General features: G+C 38.7%; 1 protein-coding gene across 2 annotated transcripts in view; it reads right to left on the bottom strand.

The window, feature by feature from the left end:
* The window catches only part of smpx (small muscle protein X-linked), a 29,811-nt gene extending 16,453 nt beyond the window's left edge, over positions 1-13,358 (bottom strand). Inside the window, exons 1-3 of one of the 2 annotated variants that reach the window (XM_049565011.1) lie at positions 13,277-13,358; positions 13,009-13,121; positions 3,913-3,972 (exon numbers count right to left, since the gene is read on the bottom strand). In XM_049565011.1, the coding sequence (XP_049420968.1) occupies positions 3,913-3,948 (36 nt within the window). In that variant the 5' untranslated portion in view covers positions 3,949-3,972; positions 13,009-13,121; positions 13,277-13,358. Of the gene's footprint in view, positions 1-3,912; positions 3,973-10,054; positions 10,238-13,008; positions 13,122-13,276 lie in introns of those variants that run through there. The other variant, XM_049565012.1, reaches the window with a different exon arrangement.
* Positions 13,359-14,698: the final 1,340 nt, after the last annotated feature.

The following is a 14,698-nucleotide window of genomic DNA, read 5'->3' as shown; positions in this document are numbered from 1 at the left end:
AAAAGTTATCTTTTATAAAAGTTAACCACTGTGGCTTTAAACATATATTTTATAAAATGGCAGAAAATAGCAAAAAATATCCGTCATAAATTTAAAGATTTTTAAATGTCTTGTTTTGTCCGATCAACAGTCCAAAACCCCAAAATATTCAGTTTACCATGAAATAAAAACAGAGAAAAGCTGTGAAATCTCACATTAATTAAGAGGAAACCAGAGAATGGTTGACATTTTTTCTTCATACAACTTAAACGATTAATTAGTTATCAAAACTTCACTGTTGATCAACTCATATTTTATAAGCTGATCATGTGTTTTGTATCTGAAAAGTAACTATGGCTGTCAAAGAAATGTACTGGAGTAAAAAGTGCAATATTTCCCTCTGAATTGTGGTGGAGTCAAAGTATGAAGGTGCATGAAATGGAAATACGCAAGAAAAGTACCTCAGATTTTGCACTTCAGTATAGTTCTTGACTAAATGTACTTAGTTACTTTCCACCACTGCTTATTTCTCATCTTTATTCTTTTAACTTATAATGCACACCAATGACTCAAATCTGCTTTGTCGTGTTGATGAAGGATAGGATATGTATTAGAGAAATGAATACTGGACTTTAGGATCCACACTGGAAACATTTGGGCACAAAATGCTCCAATTGTGCTGCACAAGTTGTTTGGAGAAAATTTAATGGACCTTTTATTGCTTGCTGTTTGCAGCTATAAAAAGATGGTACTGGCTGTTAATCTGGGTGGAGGCTGAGATGAAACTGCAGAGTGTAACTGGCTGCATGTCGATCACTCCGACAAACTTTATGAGAGTTTTGAATGACACAGGTTCGACGAAATAATAACCATTTATTTTGAAGGTGAACTAAGTCTTTAAAGGTGGCCTCCGGGGGATCGTAAGATAAAGATGGAAGACCAAAGACTTCAGGGCCAGCAGGGCAGTGAGTCTTTTAATCAGTCACTCAGTGCAGGATTTGTGTCCTTGAGCAAGACACTAAAGCAAGCTGATCATTTCCCTTTATTGATCAGAGAATGGCCCAATTATTATCGGTTCTTTTTCAGCTCAAATAAAATTCAGACAGACTTTGATTTTACTTTTCGGTGGGGTACATTTAAGGACTCTAACAGCCATTATGGCAGCAGCCCAGCACTGTTTGGTGGTTGTTTTCTATTTTATAGTTATTGGGTATAAAACACAGGGTGTCGAGTGTAAAAGGGGATCTATAGAAACTATTAACCAAGTTTAATTGTTCTGCACAGGCCATTTGTTGTTAACAGATCATGCTGGTGTTTGTGTTTTAGCCCTTTAACTGAAATAATTTACTTTACTCCCAAACATTTTCAAAAGCATAACAGCAGTTTTTTCATTGGGTCCCTGCCTTCCAAACAGCCCACGTTTTCTATTCAATTCTTTACAATGAAAAATGTAAGTGACAAATGCAGTAAAAAACTTTTGAAATTGGACCCGTAGTAAGGAGATCACTGCAGCTGCAGCTGCAGCAGAGAAATAGGCTGCAATGTAAACCTGAAAGGCAATTGTGCACTATCAATTTAAGTCCACTAAAAGTGTTTGTTTTTGCCTCTGACAGGCTCAGATTGTTATTTTAAGTGTCTGACAACATTACAGGAATGACACTACAGAGAAATTAAATGTTTTTCCCTACCTCTCGCTGGTCTGTTTGTTATGGTGACCAAGTCTCCCTCAAGGAGAAGTTTCGTTCCATAATCTCACAAGAGATGACTTGTTGAAGGAAAACAATGTTGGAAAAGATTGTGAGAGTTGGAGAGAGGAGTGAAGAGTTTGTTGTGTTGGAGTACAGAGAGTGTAGCTTAGTGTTATCTAAAAGATTGAATATTTAGCTGATTTGGCAGTGTGGAAAAGTCTGTGGCATTTCAAAGTAAGACTTCTTGAGTGAGATTTGGCGACACACTAACAAACAGAGCAGTGAAAGGTACAGAAAAACGTTTCATTTCTCTGTAGAGCCCCATCTGTGATGTTGCTAGAGCGTCTTAATAACAATATGGGCCTTTCAGTGTCAAAAACAACCATTTTTTGGACATAAATTGATGTACAACTGGCCCTAGGGATTATGTTGCAGCCTGTTTTACTCCTGCGCCCAAGGGCATGGAAAGGTGGGTGCTTAGGGTGCTGCAGCACCCCCTATTGACAAGAGATGAAACAACACAGTCTGTAAATAGCTGGCTATTTTAAGATAATTCCTGGTCTTAAGAATTGTTTTAATTTTTTACCTGCATTTGATAAGGTGACTGTCAGAAAATATATGAAAAAAGATGTTTGTGCTTATTTAATTAATCTCTCTGATCTGACGTGATAAGAGGTCGAGGTCAGCTCATGGGACTGCTAACGATACACTTAGAGAAAGATTTGAATGATGACAATAAATGTTTGAATTGTAAGATTCTTCCAACCAAGCATATGTCACATTTTTACCAAATTATGTAGCAGATGTGTTGAAACTTTGTGTTTTAACAATGCTGTTGTTAACGTAGTTTTTAGGCACTTAAACCACTTACCTATGGTTAGAATCACATCATGTTTTGGCTTAAAATACCAGCAATAGATGGCACAGTCACGGGTGGAAATGCCGGCAGTGTCTCATAAAAAATACCTGGTTTTGGTGGCACAACTGTAGCTGGTTAATTTTGCTAACACCGTTTTTGAAGGACAATCCTTGCTGGAAATATTGCTGATATACCGCTAAAAACCAACCAGTACGAGTACGAGTACATTCATAGTCATGCACGCACATTTAAACTGTGCAGCACCCTTCTGAGACCTTACGTTCCTGCATGCACTGCTTCTCTCAACACTGGACCAATTACAAAAGTTTTTGTTTCGATTAGTCAGTTTGACACAAAAACGCAGGATAATTGGGTCCAAGTTTAAAACAAATTACGTTTCCCTTTAAGAAAACACTCCAACATCCAATATTTGAGAATCTGCAGCCAAATTGTAACACAGCCCTGTGCTACTTTAACAGAAAGTCAAACCCACAATAAAACCAAGTGGCAAATATTGACATTGTAAATAAGATGGATGTAAATTTTTATATTGTTTGCATTTGACAGGCTCTTAAATTGTGGATTTTTCAGCTACATTAACCACACAAACAGAAGAGGGTTTTAAATCAGTTCCCGCTTGCAGCTGCATTAACCTAAAACAGTAATAATTGGCTTTCATGCTGTATTGATTAAATGGAGGCTAATAGCTTTCTGGAATATCAGTGTAATGAGGATACGGTATGCTTTTGAAAATGTTAGATGAAAAAATGAAAATAGACTAGATATGAAACTTTTAAGACAGTTTTTTCTTTTGATGAAAATGTCTCTTATTTATATTGTAAATCTGTACTGCTGTTCTTGTTTGTGATCAACTCAAACTGACGGTGGAGTACTGAGACGAGGAACCTCATGCTTGAACTGTACTGGTGTTTTAAATGTCCTCTGTCCAGATGCCTATCCCATGGTTAGACATGAAAATGAGCACAATGAGAAGAGAGAGACGATGGAAGAAACCCTCTCTGACATGCACGCACAAAGCCATTACAACACAAATACAGACTCATTCACAGACACACACACAGTGATACAGACGACTCTTCATCCTTTGCCTCGCTACAACTCTGCACTAACAAAGCCTTGATACTGTATATGCACAGTCTGAACTCTGTATTTGCCTTTACCAATAAATACTTTAATGTGGATGCACCTGGAGTCTTTATTTCTAACAGGATGAGGAGTTTATTCCATTTGATTGAAGCTCTTCTTCAGTTTCATTCTTGCAGTAGTCTTGCTTTCTTGTTGTCAACAAAATTTATGATGTTTTTAAAGGAGTAAGGTTTTACACACATCCACACTTTAATGTGCACACAGATGAAAATATTTTACCTGAAGGGCCTTAACGTTGGACGAAGGTTTGGACATTATCCCCCCGGTAAGTCCACTGACCTAGAGGAAGCACAGATCACAGACATTCAGTTGTGTGTGTGTGTGTGTGTGTGTGTGTGTGTGTGTGTGTGTGTGTGTGTGTATTGGGGGCATTGGGACTCTGTTTCTGTGGTTTTAAAGGGCTGGGATAGCATTTCAGTTGCTTAGCGACTCTTACAGAGAGAAGCAGGTAGAGGAACTGTTCTCTGAATCATTCATGAGAGGGAGACAGAGGGGAATGTCACAATAAAAGTGCAGCAGTGCCTCAATTTCGGCAAGTGTATGAGAGAGAAACCTTTTCAGTGAGTATAATGATGTTTGCATGGCAGGATAGATAGGAAATCTAAATGTGTGCTACCTTCTTTTACTGAGGAACGGCAGTGACAGGCTCTAAATGGGTTTATGATCACAGTGGCTTAGATTCAAATCTCATCAAACCACATAAACTCCCACATATAATAGCTTAAAGGGAAGCTGTTAAGTTTTCCTTATTTGTTTTGTCATATAATCTTACAGTGTCGGATGTTTATACTGCACGTGGTCAAGGTTTTAAATAACTAGGTAAACATATGTAAAAGCAAAAAACCTCAGGCTTGACACTGTTCTGAATACTCCTTTTCCTAATGTTATTTCTGCTTTTGAGACAAGCTGACATTAGATGATGACAAATTTCTCTATATGGTCATCCGCAGGCAAACTACTGCAAGCATTAACATTACATAGCCTACACTGCTACATGTAGCTACATGCTAACATCAGGGAAACATGTAATATTGGTTGCCAATGTTGTTCATTTCTCCTCAATTTCGAATCATATTGCTGCTGGAACAAGTCTCCTTGTGTTAAGAAGCTTTTATTGGTGATTTTTAATGAAAGAAAGTGCAGCAAATCTCTGTTTCAGTCATTCCACCGACTGCAAGTACATTGCTACATGTAGCTACATGCTAACGCCAGGGATACCTGTAATTTTGGCTGCTGATGTTCTTAATTTCTCTAAGATTTTGGATCACATTGCTGCGGTAACATGTTTGCATGTGTTTAGAAGCTTTTATTGGTGATTTTTCATGGTAGCTTGCAGCTATGTTCCATTACAATCATTCCTGAGCTGCAAGTACACTGCTATATGTAGCTACATGCTAATGTCAGGTTAATGTTAATCTTAGTTTTTCATATTTCTGCTAGAACATGTCTGGTTGTGTTTAGAGGCTTTAATTTATTATTTTTCATGGCAGGAAATTGCTGCTATTCCCTGTCATTCCCTGGCTGCAATGACGAGACATGTATAGCTGCAGACATAATCCATTTGCAGCCTACATGACACGCCACTTTCAAAGTGCGCCCACCACAGTACAAGACAAACCCACCATCGCGATGGTTATCTGAACCTTGCTACAATGTGACATAAAGGTGAATAAATATGAGGCCAAAAGTAACAATAATCCTTTTTATAATTCGTTATACATACAGACGTGATCCACCTCATAAGTAACAAGATGTAACCCTTACCATTACCACACGTCATAGCTTGCTAACCCCAAACTAAGCATTTTTGTAAGTGCTTACGCCTCTGGACCTAGGGGCAAAGGGGGTCCGATCATAGACTTACAGGTAGCTGGTGCGGGTAAGTCATGTAGCTAGTGGGCGGGCTGCAGGTACTTGACAATAACAGTGCAAAAATGCAGAGACAGAAGACCCAAAACGCTGAGTCAGAGCAAACTAGGTTTGTGTGGGAGGAGGTCTTAAAGAGACAGGTGCGAAAACAGATCATTTCAGACAGAGGGTGCACATGGATGTTCTAAGCACACACAGTGTGAGGAAAATAAAGTGTTTATGATCAGTAAAGTTTACAGGTATGAACCTAAACATTAGCACAATAGGTCCCCTTTAAGCTTAGGAAGATGTCTAACTGGAAGTACAATCTCCCTAACCTTAATCAAAGTGTTTTTGTAGCCTAAATCTAAAGTGCTTATTAAAGACCATCTTACAAAAGTCAAATTTTTAAATGAATCAGCTGGAAACATTAAAATCAGCTAATGGAGCTGGCGCTGCCAGCAATAATTTCCAGCTAGAAATGACAAGACTGATTTTTGTTCACCTCTGTCTGAATATAAGGGCCCATTGTTTCAAAAATGACTCGGAATTTTGGTAGGTAAATCTGCCATTGTGTAAAGCACATATGTATACATATGCAAAACCAGAGGCTTGACTGGTGAAACAGTGTTTTTGATGCCGCCTGATGGTGTAAGTTCTGCAGGTTTCTGCTGAGGCTACTCCTCTCTGATGAAATAATTAAACCTAGATTATCTTCAGCATTAAAATTGTAAAATATAACAATCCTGCACAGACTATCTGTTAGAATCAGCTGTTAGAAATGGGTCTAAATCAATTTCCTGTTTATCCCTCACTTTGTCCCCCTCTTCCTCATTTCATCTCAGCCTGCTCTCTGTTATTTTCTACTTCCTCCCTCCCTTTTGCTGTTTCACAGATCAGTGTTGACCCAAGTGGTTCCTAATCGTAGAAGTTTCCATGGCCTATTTATCTTATCTACGACGAGTGGCTCAGAGCAGAGCAGAGCAGAGGACCAAAGAAATAGAGTGAATCCCAGGCCCTCCGGCTACATGCTGCAGCCACCGAGTTCGATGGCAGCCCTTAGATACGGTTACCAGGGTGCTGTTTGGGCAACAACATACAGTAAGAGCATTGCTGTCCTTGACATGAAAGCAAAAGCCTGGACACCCCAAAATACACAACCACAGACACACACTCTTGTGCTTACACAACGGGATGATATTTATGTTGGCCACGAGTAGCAGCTGCCCCCCTGACGCCACGCTGCAAATCTTCACAAAGTCCTTTCACTTTCACACATATGGTATGTGCACACTCACAGGCCTACCATCTCACACTCAGACTCATAACCACAGGTATAATTATTCTTCATACCTTTAATTATTCAAATCTCCAAACATTAAAACCTCTGTACAGACGTCTAACAAAAAGGCTCTTTGAGGAACAGTGTGTGTGTGTGTGTGTGTGCATACATCAGGGTTATTCCTGTATTTCTGGAGCATCAACAATAGAGCATTTTTAGAGAGCAACAGCTGCACATACAGAAGCACAAATAAATGAAAAAAAGAAATATGTTTCACTTGCTTTGTTAAAGATATACTATGCAGGACTTTCTCAAAAAAATGTATGGACTCACATTGAAGTAATCCCTCTCAATCATCTCTTATGGTAGAGGTATGTGGCAATATATTTTTCTACAGAGACTCTGCCCTCTGCCTGGATTTTCTTATTTTCTTCGTATTATCTGAGTTCAGGACATTTACAAGCGTGTACCTCCATAGCACTCAGGTGAGGTTGGGGCTAAAAAGGTAGCAACCAGGTGTTAGAACATGAGCAGCAGCCGCCCAAGAGACACAGCCTTGAAAAAATGCAAATATTTTAAGGTGAAACGCCAAGTATGAGTGAATCTGGGGTTGGCTTTTACTTTTGCTTTTGCTGGTGAGCGTGTTTACAAACAGGTATGACAATCTAGCATAGTATATCTTTAATACTGATAAAGCTGGTGATGCATTGTGTTTTTCCAGTAGCCTCCTTGAGGTTGATGTTTTTGGTTCACAGTGTAAATATCTTAAAAACTACTGGACAGATTGCTGTGGAATTCACCATAGATAATCATGGTCCATTGGTGATAAATTCTAATTACTTCAATCATCCCTTAACTTTTTATCTAGCAGCATTATCACAACAAAATGTGTCCAATACTTTGGTTTTTGACTTCGTGAAACACTTGGTTTTGGTGCTAATTAGCATGCTAATGGTAGCCTGGAAATCCAGACCCAAATCTAGAAAGATTTAGGGTCTGGCTATGAGTAATGCAAATGGCCCAACTCAAAGGCAGCACCAAGAATGCATTTGAAAATATTACTGCACGCAATTGGATAACACTATGACCAATCAGAACAATACACGGGGTGACGTATCCAGAGCACTACCAGCGGAGCTAACTGGTAGATTAGACTCTTGCCGTATCCGGTCACCAAAACAGCAAAAACGTCCTTCTTGCAAAGGAAAGACTCGAGCGCTGTCTTCTGTTCCTCTTTTAGAGAAAAAGCCAAGTCTAACTCGTTCATTGTAGCGGCCAAAGCCATTTCAAACAACTGGTGTTCATCCGTAGCCATCTTGCAATGTTTACTGACTGATTCCGGACTTTGTCGTCGCAGCGCTGTCGTCATCTGTTTAGCTCGCCTCTGGCCCGCCTATATCAGATACACTGATGTGATTGGTGCAGCTCGGTTTCATGGCCATAGGTAATGAGCATCATTACTGATTGCCAGAGTGACTCGCTGAGCAAATTCAAATTGTGCTCTAGCAAGAACTCTGGATTTCCAGGGTATGCTAATAGGTTAAACTTAATATAATCTGTTACACTTCAAAATGTTAACATCATTGTGCATGTTAGCATCCTGAAGTTAGCATCTATTTTCACAGAGCTGCTAACATGGTTGTAGACTGTTATTCTTGTTTTCTTAATGTCAACAAATCCTTTGAAAAGAGTAACACCAACAATGATTTGAACTTACTAAGAGGGAGTCCCTGTGTATAAAGCAACTGTATTAGCCTACTTTGTCTTTATGCCATAGACCTCAGTTGTTGTTCAAAGACATGTAAATAAGCCATACTGTTGCGCTGTAAAAGATGAAATATATATTTGTCATCTATTCTAAAAAGAACAGTTAAACGTTTTAGGAAGCTTATTCTCTTTCCTATCTACATGTTAGATGAAAAGATTTATACCACTCTAAAAATGAAGCAACGACCCATGGATGTTTTAAGAAAACTGGATATAGCATTGGGTGGTGAGCCTCTGTTCATACCTTTGAAAGCTGCTCAGTGGTGCATGAAGCCAAAAAAGCTCAATTTCTGCAGTATGACATTACCCGAATCTTCCAAGAGCAAGCACACTAGAGACTTACAATGGATGAGCATGGCCGAGTGAGGCAAAGCGGCGAACTTCTGCCGGCTGAATGACAAACTTTCGGTTTGGCCCTTTGCTAACTTGAATGGGGATACAATGATTTAATCGTGCAGTTCTTCTAGACTTTTGACATGTTATCAGACCAAGTGGATCATATCCGGATAGTGAAATGAATCATTTTGCAGGGGTTGTGATGCTCCAAAAATGTATCAACTGATAAACAGACGTCTCTTTCACAGTCTACAGGGAAAAGTCTTTCTCGGTCTCAAGGTACTACCTGATGGACCTAAACGATGTGATTCCACTTTTGGCCACTATGTAAAATTGACTTTAAAGCCTGGGGCTGTTCCTGAGGCCCTCATACAACCAACAGGTGATTAGCTTAGTTTAGCTTAAAGACTGGAAAAACAGCTAGCCTGGCTCTGTCCAAATATAACAATCTGAGTAATCAGCACCTCTAGGCCCTTAGCTCACTAATTAAGACGTTATATCCTTGTTGGAGTTGTGGTTTCACAGAGTTTATGTGCTAGACAGTGTCTTGGCCAGGAAGCCGAGCATAGTCGGTGTTTGCTAAGCTAAGCTAATCATCCTGGCTCAAGCTTCAGTGTATTGACTTGAGAGTGGTACCATTCTTCTTACTGAAGTTTTGTAAGAGAGTGAAAACTGGTATGTGTCTTTCTAAAAATGTTGAACTATTCCTTTAAAGATTTACTCTTGAGCGGGAACCAATGATTGTTGTGGTTGAGTGCCGCAAACAGGGAAGGGGATGTCGGAAAGTACTGACGGACGGACTAATTCATTGTTGGTTTTGACCTTTAATTTGATTTGTTGACAATAACAACAATGCAGAATATTGCCAGCCTTATCCTCTCAGAATGACAGTTACTTTGTGCACAAAAACGACAAAATCAATACTTTGTTTCATAAAAACAGAATTCAATAGGAGTTCACATTAAACACTGAGTCTTCCTGCAGGTTATTGGAAACTTCCAGACTGTCCTGTAAAAACTATAAAGTGCTGAATTACCATTACAGTAATGGCCTAAACTTACCTGCTATTTAAACACACATACAAATGCATGCACAAACGGGCACATAAACAAAGCAGATCTAACTTACCTGTTGATGGCACAACACTGTATGGTCTAATGCTGGCAATGCTTGAGTTTAAACTACTCTTACTCGTTCACCACTTTCTATCCATCCCTTTTCACACACTTGTTTCCCCTCTACTCTCTTTCTTTTTCTCTTTCCTTCTCTTTTCTTCTTTTCTCCGCCCTCTCACTTTCTCTCTCTCTCTGCCTCGTAAGTGGTGGAAGGATTCCTCTCATATCTGGGATTTGTTCTCACTATAAATAGAAGAGTGATACACAGAAGGGACCTGCTTTATATCCACACACACTCTCTTAGCCACACATGGACACCCAGAGTGACGGACCAAAACATTGTCAAACAGGAGCACCGAGCACTTTGATCTTTTTACTTTTAACATCTTTTAAAGGGTTTTTAAAATGTAGCAAAGTGAAATGTTCCAATCACTAAAATGCATAAACTGCAAGACCAAACTTCATTCAAAATAAGAAACATTTAAGCATGAAACACTGTCTGCTTACATGATTTTCACAAATGTTAATAATGACAAGTATGCTCCGCTCCTTGATTAGATTTTTAAGGTTTTTAATTTTTAATTATGTAAAATGCTCTAATGAGGGAAAAACTTTGACAACAAGACCAAACTTCATTCAAAAAAGGCAACATTTAAGCATGAAAAAGATAACTGTCTGCATAAGCTTCACAAATGTTTCTAATGGTAGGTATGGTCCCTAATTTGAACATATTTTCAAGGTTTTCAATGTTTAATTACAGTAAGAAGCTCCACTGAGGAAAGTAGTTTAAACTTTATCTCATAAATGGAACATTTCTAATTTGGTTGTTTATATGATACTCACAAATGTTTATAATGACAAGCATGGTCCCTGATTTGAACATATTTTTTTAGGCTTTTGAAGCTATAATGTCAATAAAATGGTTCAGTTAGGGAAGAAAGTTAATTGCTAGACCAGACTTTGTTTTAAAAATGGAACATTTAAGCATGAAACAGTCAAACAGATAACCTTCTGCTTATATGAGATTCACTAATGTTTACTATAAAAAAGTGTGGTAGCTGATTGGAACACTTTTTGAAGGTCTTTAATCCTTAAAGACAGTAAGTTCCTCTGGTGAGAGAAATAATTCAACTGCTAGACCAAACTTCATTCAAAAAAGTGAACATTTAAGCATGAAAAACCAAACTTTCTTACTGTCTGTGTTAAGGTCCACAAATGTTGGTAAGGACAAGTGTGGTCCTTGATTCTAAAATCTTTTAAAGGTTTTCAAGCTTTAACTAGAGAATGCAATTTCTGAAGAAACTGCAGGTGTGAATGCTGCATGTTGAAAAGCTGATGCTACACTGCAGTGCTGGCTTTAAACGTTGAATCATACCATTAATGTATGAATGATGTGGAATATTGGAAGATTTCTGGTCTCAGTTAACTGCATCAGTTGGTGGAATATCTCTAATTTTACGCTCAGTGTGCCAAATGTGTATGTCTGTTTGCTTCCACAGCAACATAGTTTGAAAAAGCACAAGTTTTACTCCATTTTGGCCAAAAGGTATGTATGAATGTATGAAAATTGTGGGTATGACAGCGAGTTGAAGAGAGATACTGAGAGATGCCTCCCACATTATAGCTCTAAACATTCCTGAGGAGGGCATTTTTACCAAGCTCCAAACAAGTCTGAATATTTAAAAAAGTTTGAATGGGATTTGAAAGTTGAACACAAGTCAGAATGTACCAAAAATGGGGAACATTTTAAAGTTTGAATGGAGTTTCTATGTGAATGTATGAATGAAGAAATAGGCCTTGAAAATGCTTAAAAAACCTTGAATTTAAATTTGAGCATTACTCCATTTATTTGAATGGGGAAAATTTCCTAGAAAACTGAATAGTTTGGAAAGTTTGAAAGATATGAATGCTTAAAAATACAAACCACGTGTTCTAATTGAGCTGAATATTTTGATGTTTGAATGAAGCTTCTATGTTGAAAAATGTAGAAGCAGTAGCATGACATAAAAGTGGGCAGAATTTTTGCGTATCATTCCCACCCAGTTACAGTAAAATATTCCAGTTAGGGGAATAATTCAACACTCAGACCAAATTTCTTTCAGAAAATGCAACATTTAAGTATGAAACACTCAGAGAGATAACTCTCTGTTCATATGATACTTACAAATGTCCAGAATGACAAGTATGGTCCCTAACTTTCTTTTTAAGGCTTTTAAAGCTAAAATTACTGTTATATGTTCCAGCAAGGGAAATAATTTAACTGGCAAAACAAACTTCATTTAAAAAAAAAGGAACATTAATGTATGAAACACTTAAAGAGTTAACTGGCTGTTTACATGGTACTCACTAATGTTTACAATGACAAGTGTGGTCCCTGAGCTGAACATATTTTAAAGGCTTTCAATCTTTAATCACTGTAAGATGTTCCAGTGAGGAAAATGATTGAACTGCCAGACCAAACTTCATTCAGAAAATGGATCATTTAGGTATGGAACACTTGAAGAGATAACTGTCTGTTTACATGGCATTAACAAATGTTTACAATGAGCTAGCAAGCTATAATTAAAGTAATATGCACCAGTGAGGGAGATAATTTAACTGCTAGACCAAATGTCATTCATTCAAATGAATCATTAAAGCATTAAATCCTTAAACACAGAACAGTCTGTTTATATGATACTCACAAATGTATGACAAGTATGATCATTTTTGCTGCGTCTTCATTAAACCCTGATACATGAGTCCTCAAAACACTCTTTCTAATCTTAGTGACTAAAATATCACTGCCCTATTTCTGCTCTGACACTCTCTTGAACACACACACACAGTCACACACACACAGAAGTGGTTATGCTGGTATATCTACATGTATACACTGATGTACATCCACAGGCTCAGAGGGGAACTGTGATCTCACAGAGTTAAAGGTGTGTGTGTGAGTGTGTATATGTGTGTGTGCTCTCTTACCTCGTGGCGTGCGTGGCTGCTCTGCCCTGCCTGCGCTCTCTCTGAGGTCCTCTTCGGCTACCTGACCTGTTTCCGCTTGTCCTGATTGGCTCAGGGAGACACAAAACTCCTCCCTGAGAGGAATCCGACCCATCATGAGAGAAGCAGAATGAGTTTTCAGCCTGTGTGTGTGTGTGTGTGTGTGTGTGTGTGTGTGTTTCTGTCTATAGATGTGTTTTCTCATCCGTTTCTACACATTTAAAGTCTTTAGAAGCAAGTTTCCACATACCTTTCTCTCAGAATTCTCCTCAACTTTTCCTCAAATGGAGTTGTCCACCTTCATGACATCAAACCACACTGATCCTGTGAAATAATCTTCTGTGTGCTCAGGTAGTAAAATGAACAGACTCAAACTGTAGGCTTGTTATATATTTTAGACTATGCAAATACACCCCTCCAACACACACACACACACTGGTATCACCTGTTGGCAAGGACAACCCTGACCTATTACAGATAAACACCATCATCACTGAATGTGTTTATTGTATTTAACAACATGCTGCAGGTGAACGGCCTGCTATTGATTCTAGGTAGCTGACTTTTGCAGTAAGCTGGACCAAACGCCATTAATCAAGTAACAACATGTAAAAGTAGGAGATAAAATGTTTTGCAATGTTTTGCATCTTTTGGCTTTTAGGAAAACAGCACACTGAGACGAGGACATAGGCAAAATGTAATGGAGCTCCCGTGTGTCTGTACGCTGTGCAGAGGCTGGGAGAAACAGGGAGTCAGGGGGCTGTAAAGATTTTGGTATAAGAACCTTTACACAGGGTGGTGACCCACAGCACTGATGAGTAATGAGAGGTGACATGTAGAGTCAGGCCAAACATACTTCCAGACCTTCCACTTAGCCCCACCCCCTCAATAAAATACAACAACAATAAAACAATGCCCTCAACTAAATACTGAAGCTACATTTTATAAGCAAAAACAACAAAACAAAATCTGCTGTAGCTGACTCAAGATTACCCCTTTTCTCAGCTGAAGTTGTACAGTCCAGTAATGTTGATTGAGAGCATACACTGTAAAAAAAAAAAAAAAAAAATGGACATAGCTACCGTGATGTCACCCATTATTTGGTGGACTCCTGTTTTAAAGCATCAAGTCTGGCGTTTTGGCCTTCACCATCTTGGTTTTTTGGAGCCAGAGGTAACCACATTTGGGCAAGAGGGTGGAGCTGTGGAGGAGCAAGGGGTGGATCTGACTGGGAAGCCACTGTTGCCTGACAGCCCGTCACTCAAAACAGCCTTTAAATACGTGTAATTGTAATACTTAACAAAATGTAAATGTGTTAGTTTTATATACAGTACAGGCCAAAAGTTTGGACACACCTTCTCATTCAATGCGTTTTCTTTATTTTCATGACTATTTACATTGTAGATTCTCACTGAAGGCATCAAAACTATGAATGAACACATGTGGAGTTATGTACTTAACAAAAAAAGGTGAAATAACTGAAAACATGTTTTATATTCTAGTTTCTTCAAAATAGCCACCCTTTGCTCTGATTACTGCTTTGCACACTCTTGGCATTCTCTCCATGAGCTTCAAGAGGTAGTCACCTGAAATGGTTTTCCAACAGTCTTGAAGGAGTTCCCAGAGGTGTTTAGCACTTGTTGGCCCCTTTGCCTTCACTCTGCGGTCCAGC

This window comes from Epinephelus fuscoguttatus, linkage group LG21 (genome assembly GCF_011397635.1).
Source record: "Epinephelus fuscoguttatus linkage group LG21, E.fuscoguttatus.final_Chr_v1".
NCBI lineage: Eukaryota > Metazoa > Chordata > Actinopteri > Perciformes > Serranidae > Epinephelus > Epinephelus fuscoguttatus.
This window is presented reverse-complemented; position numbering and strand designations above follow the sequence as displayed.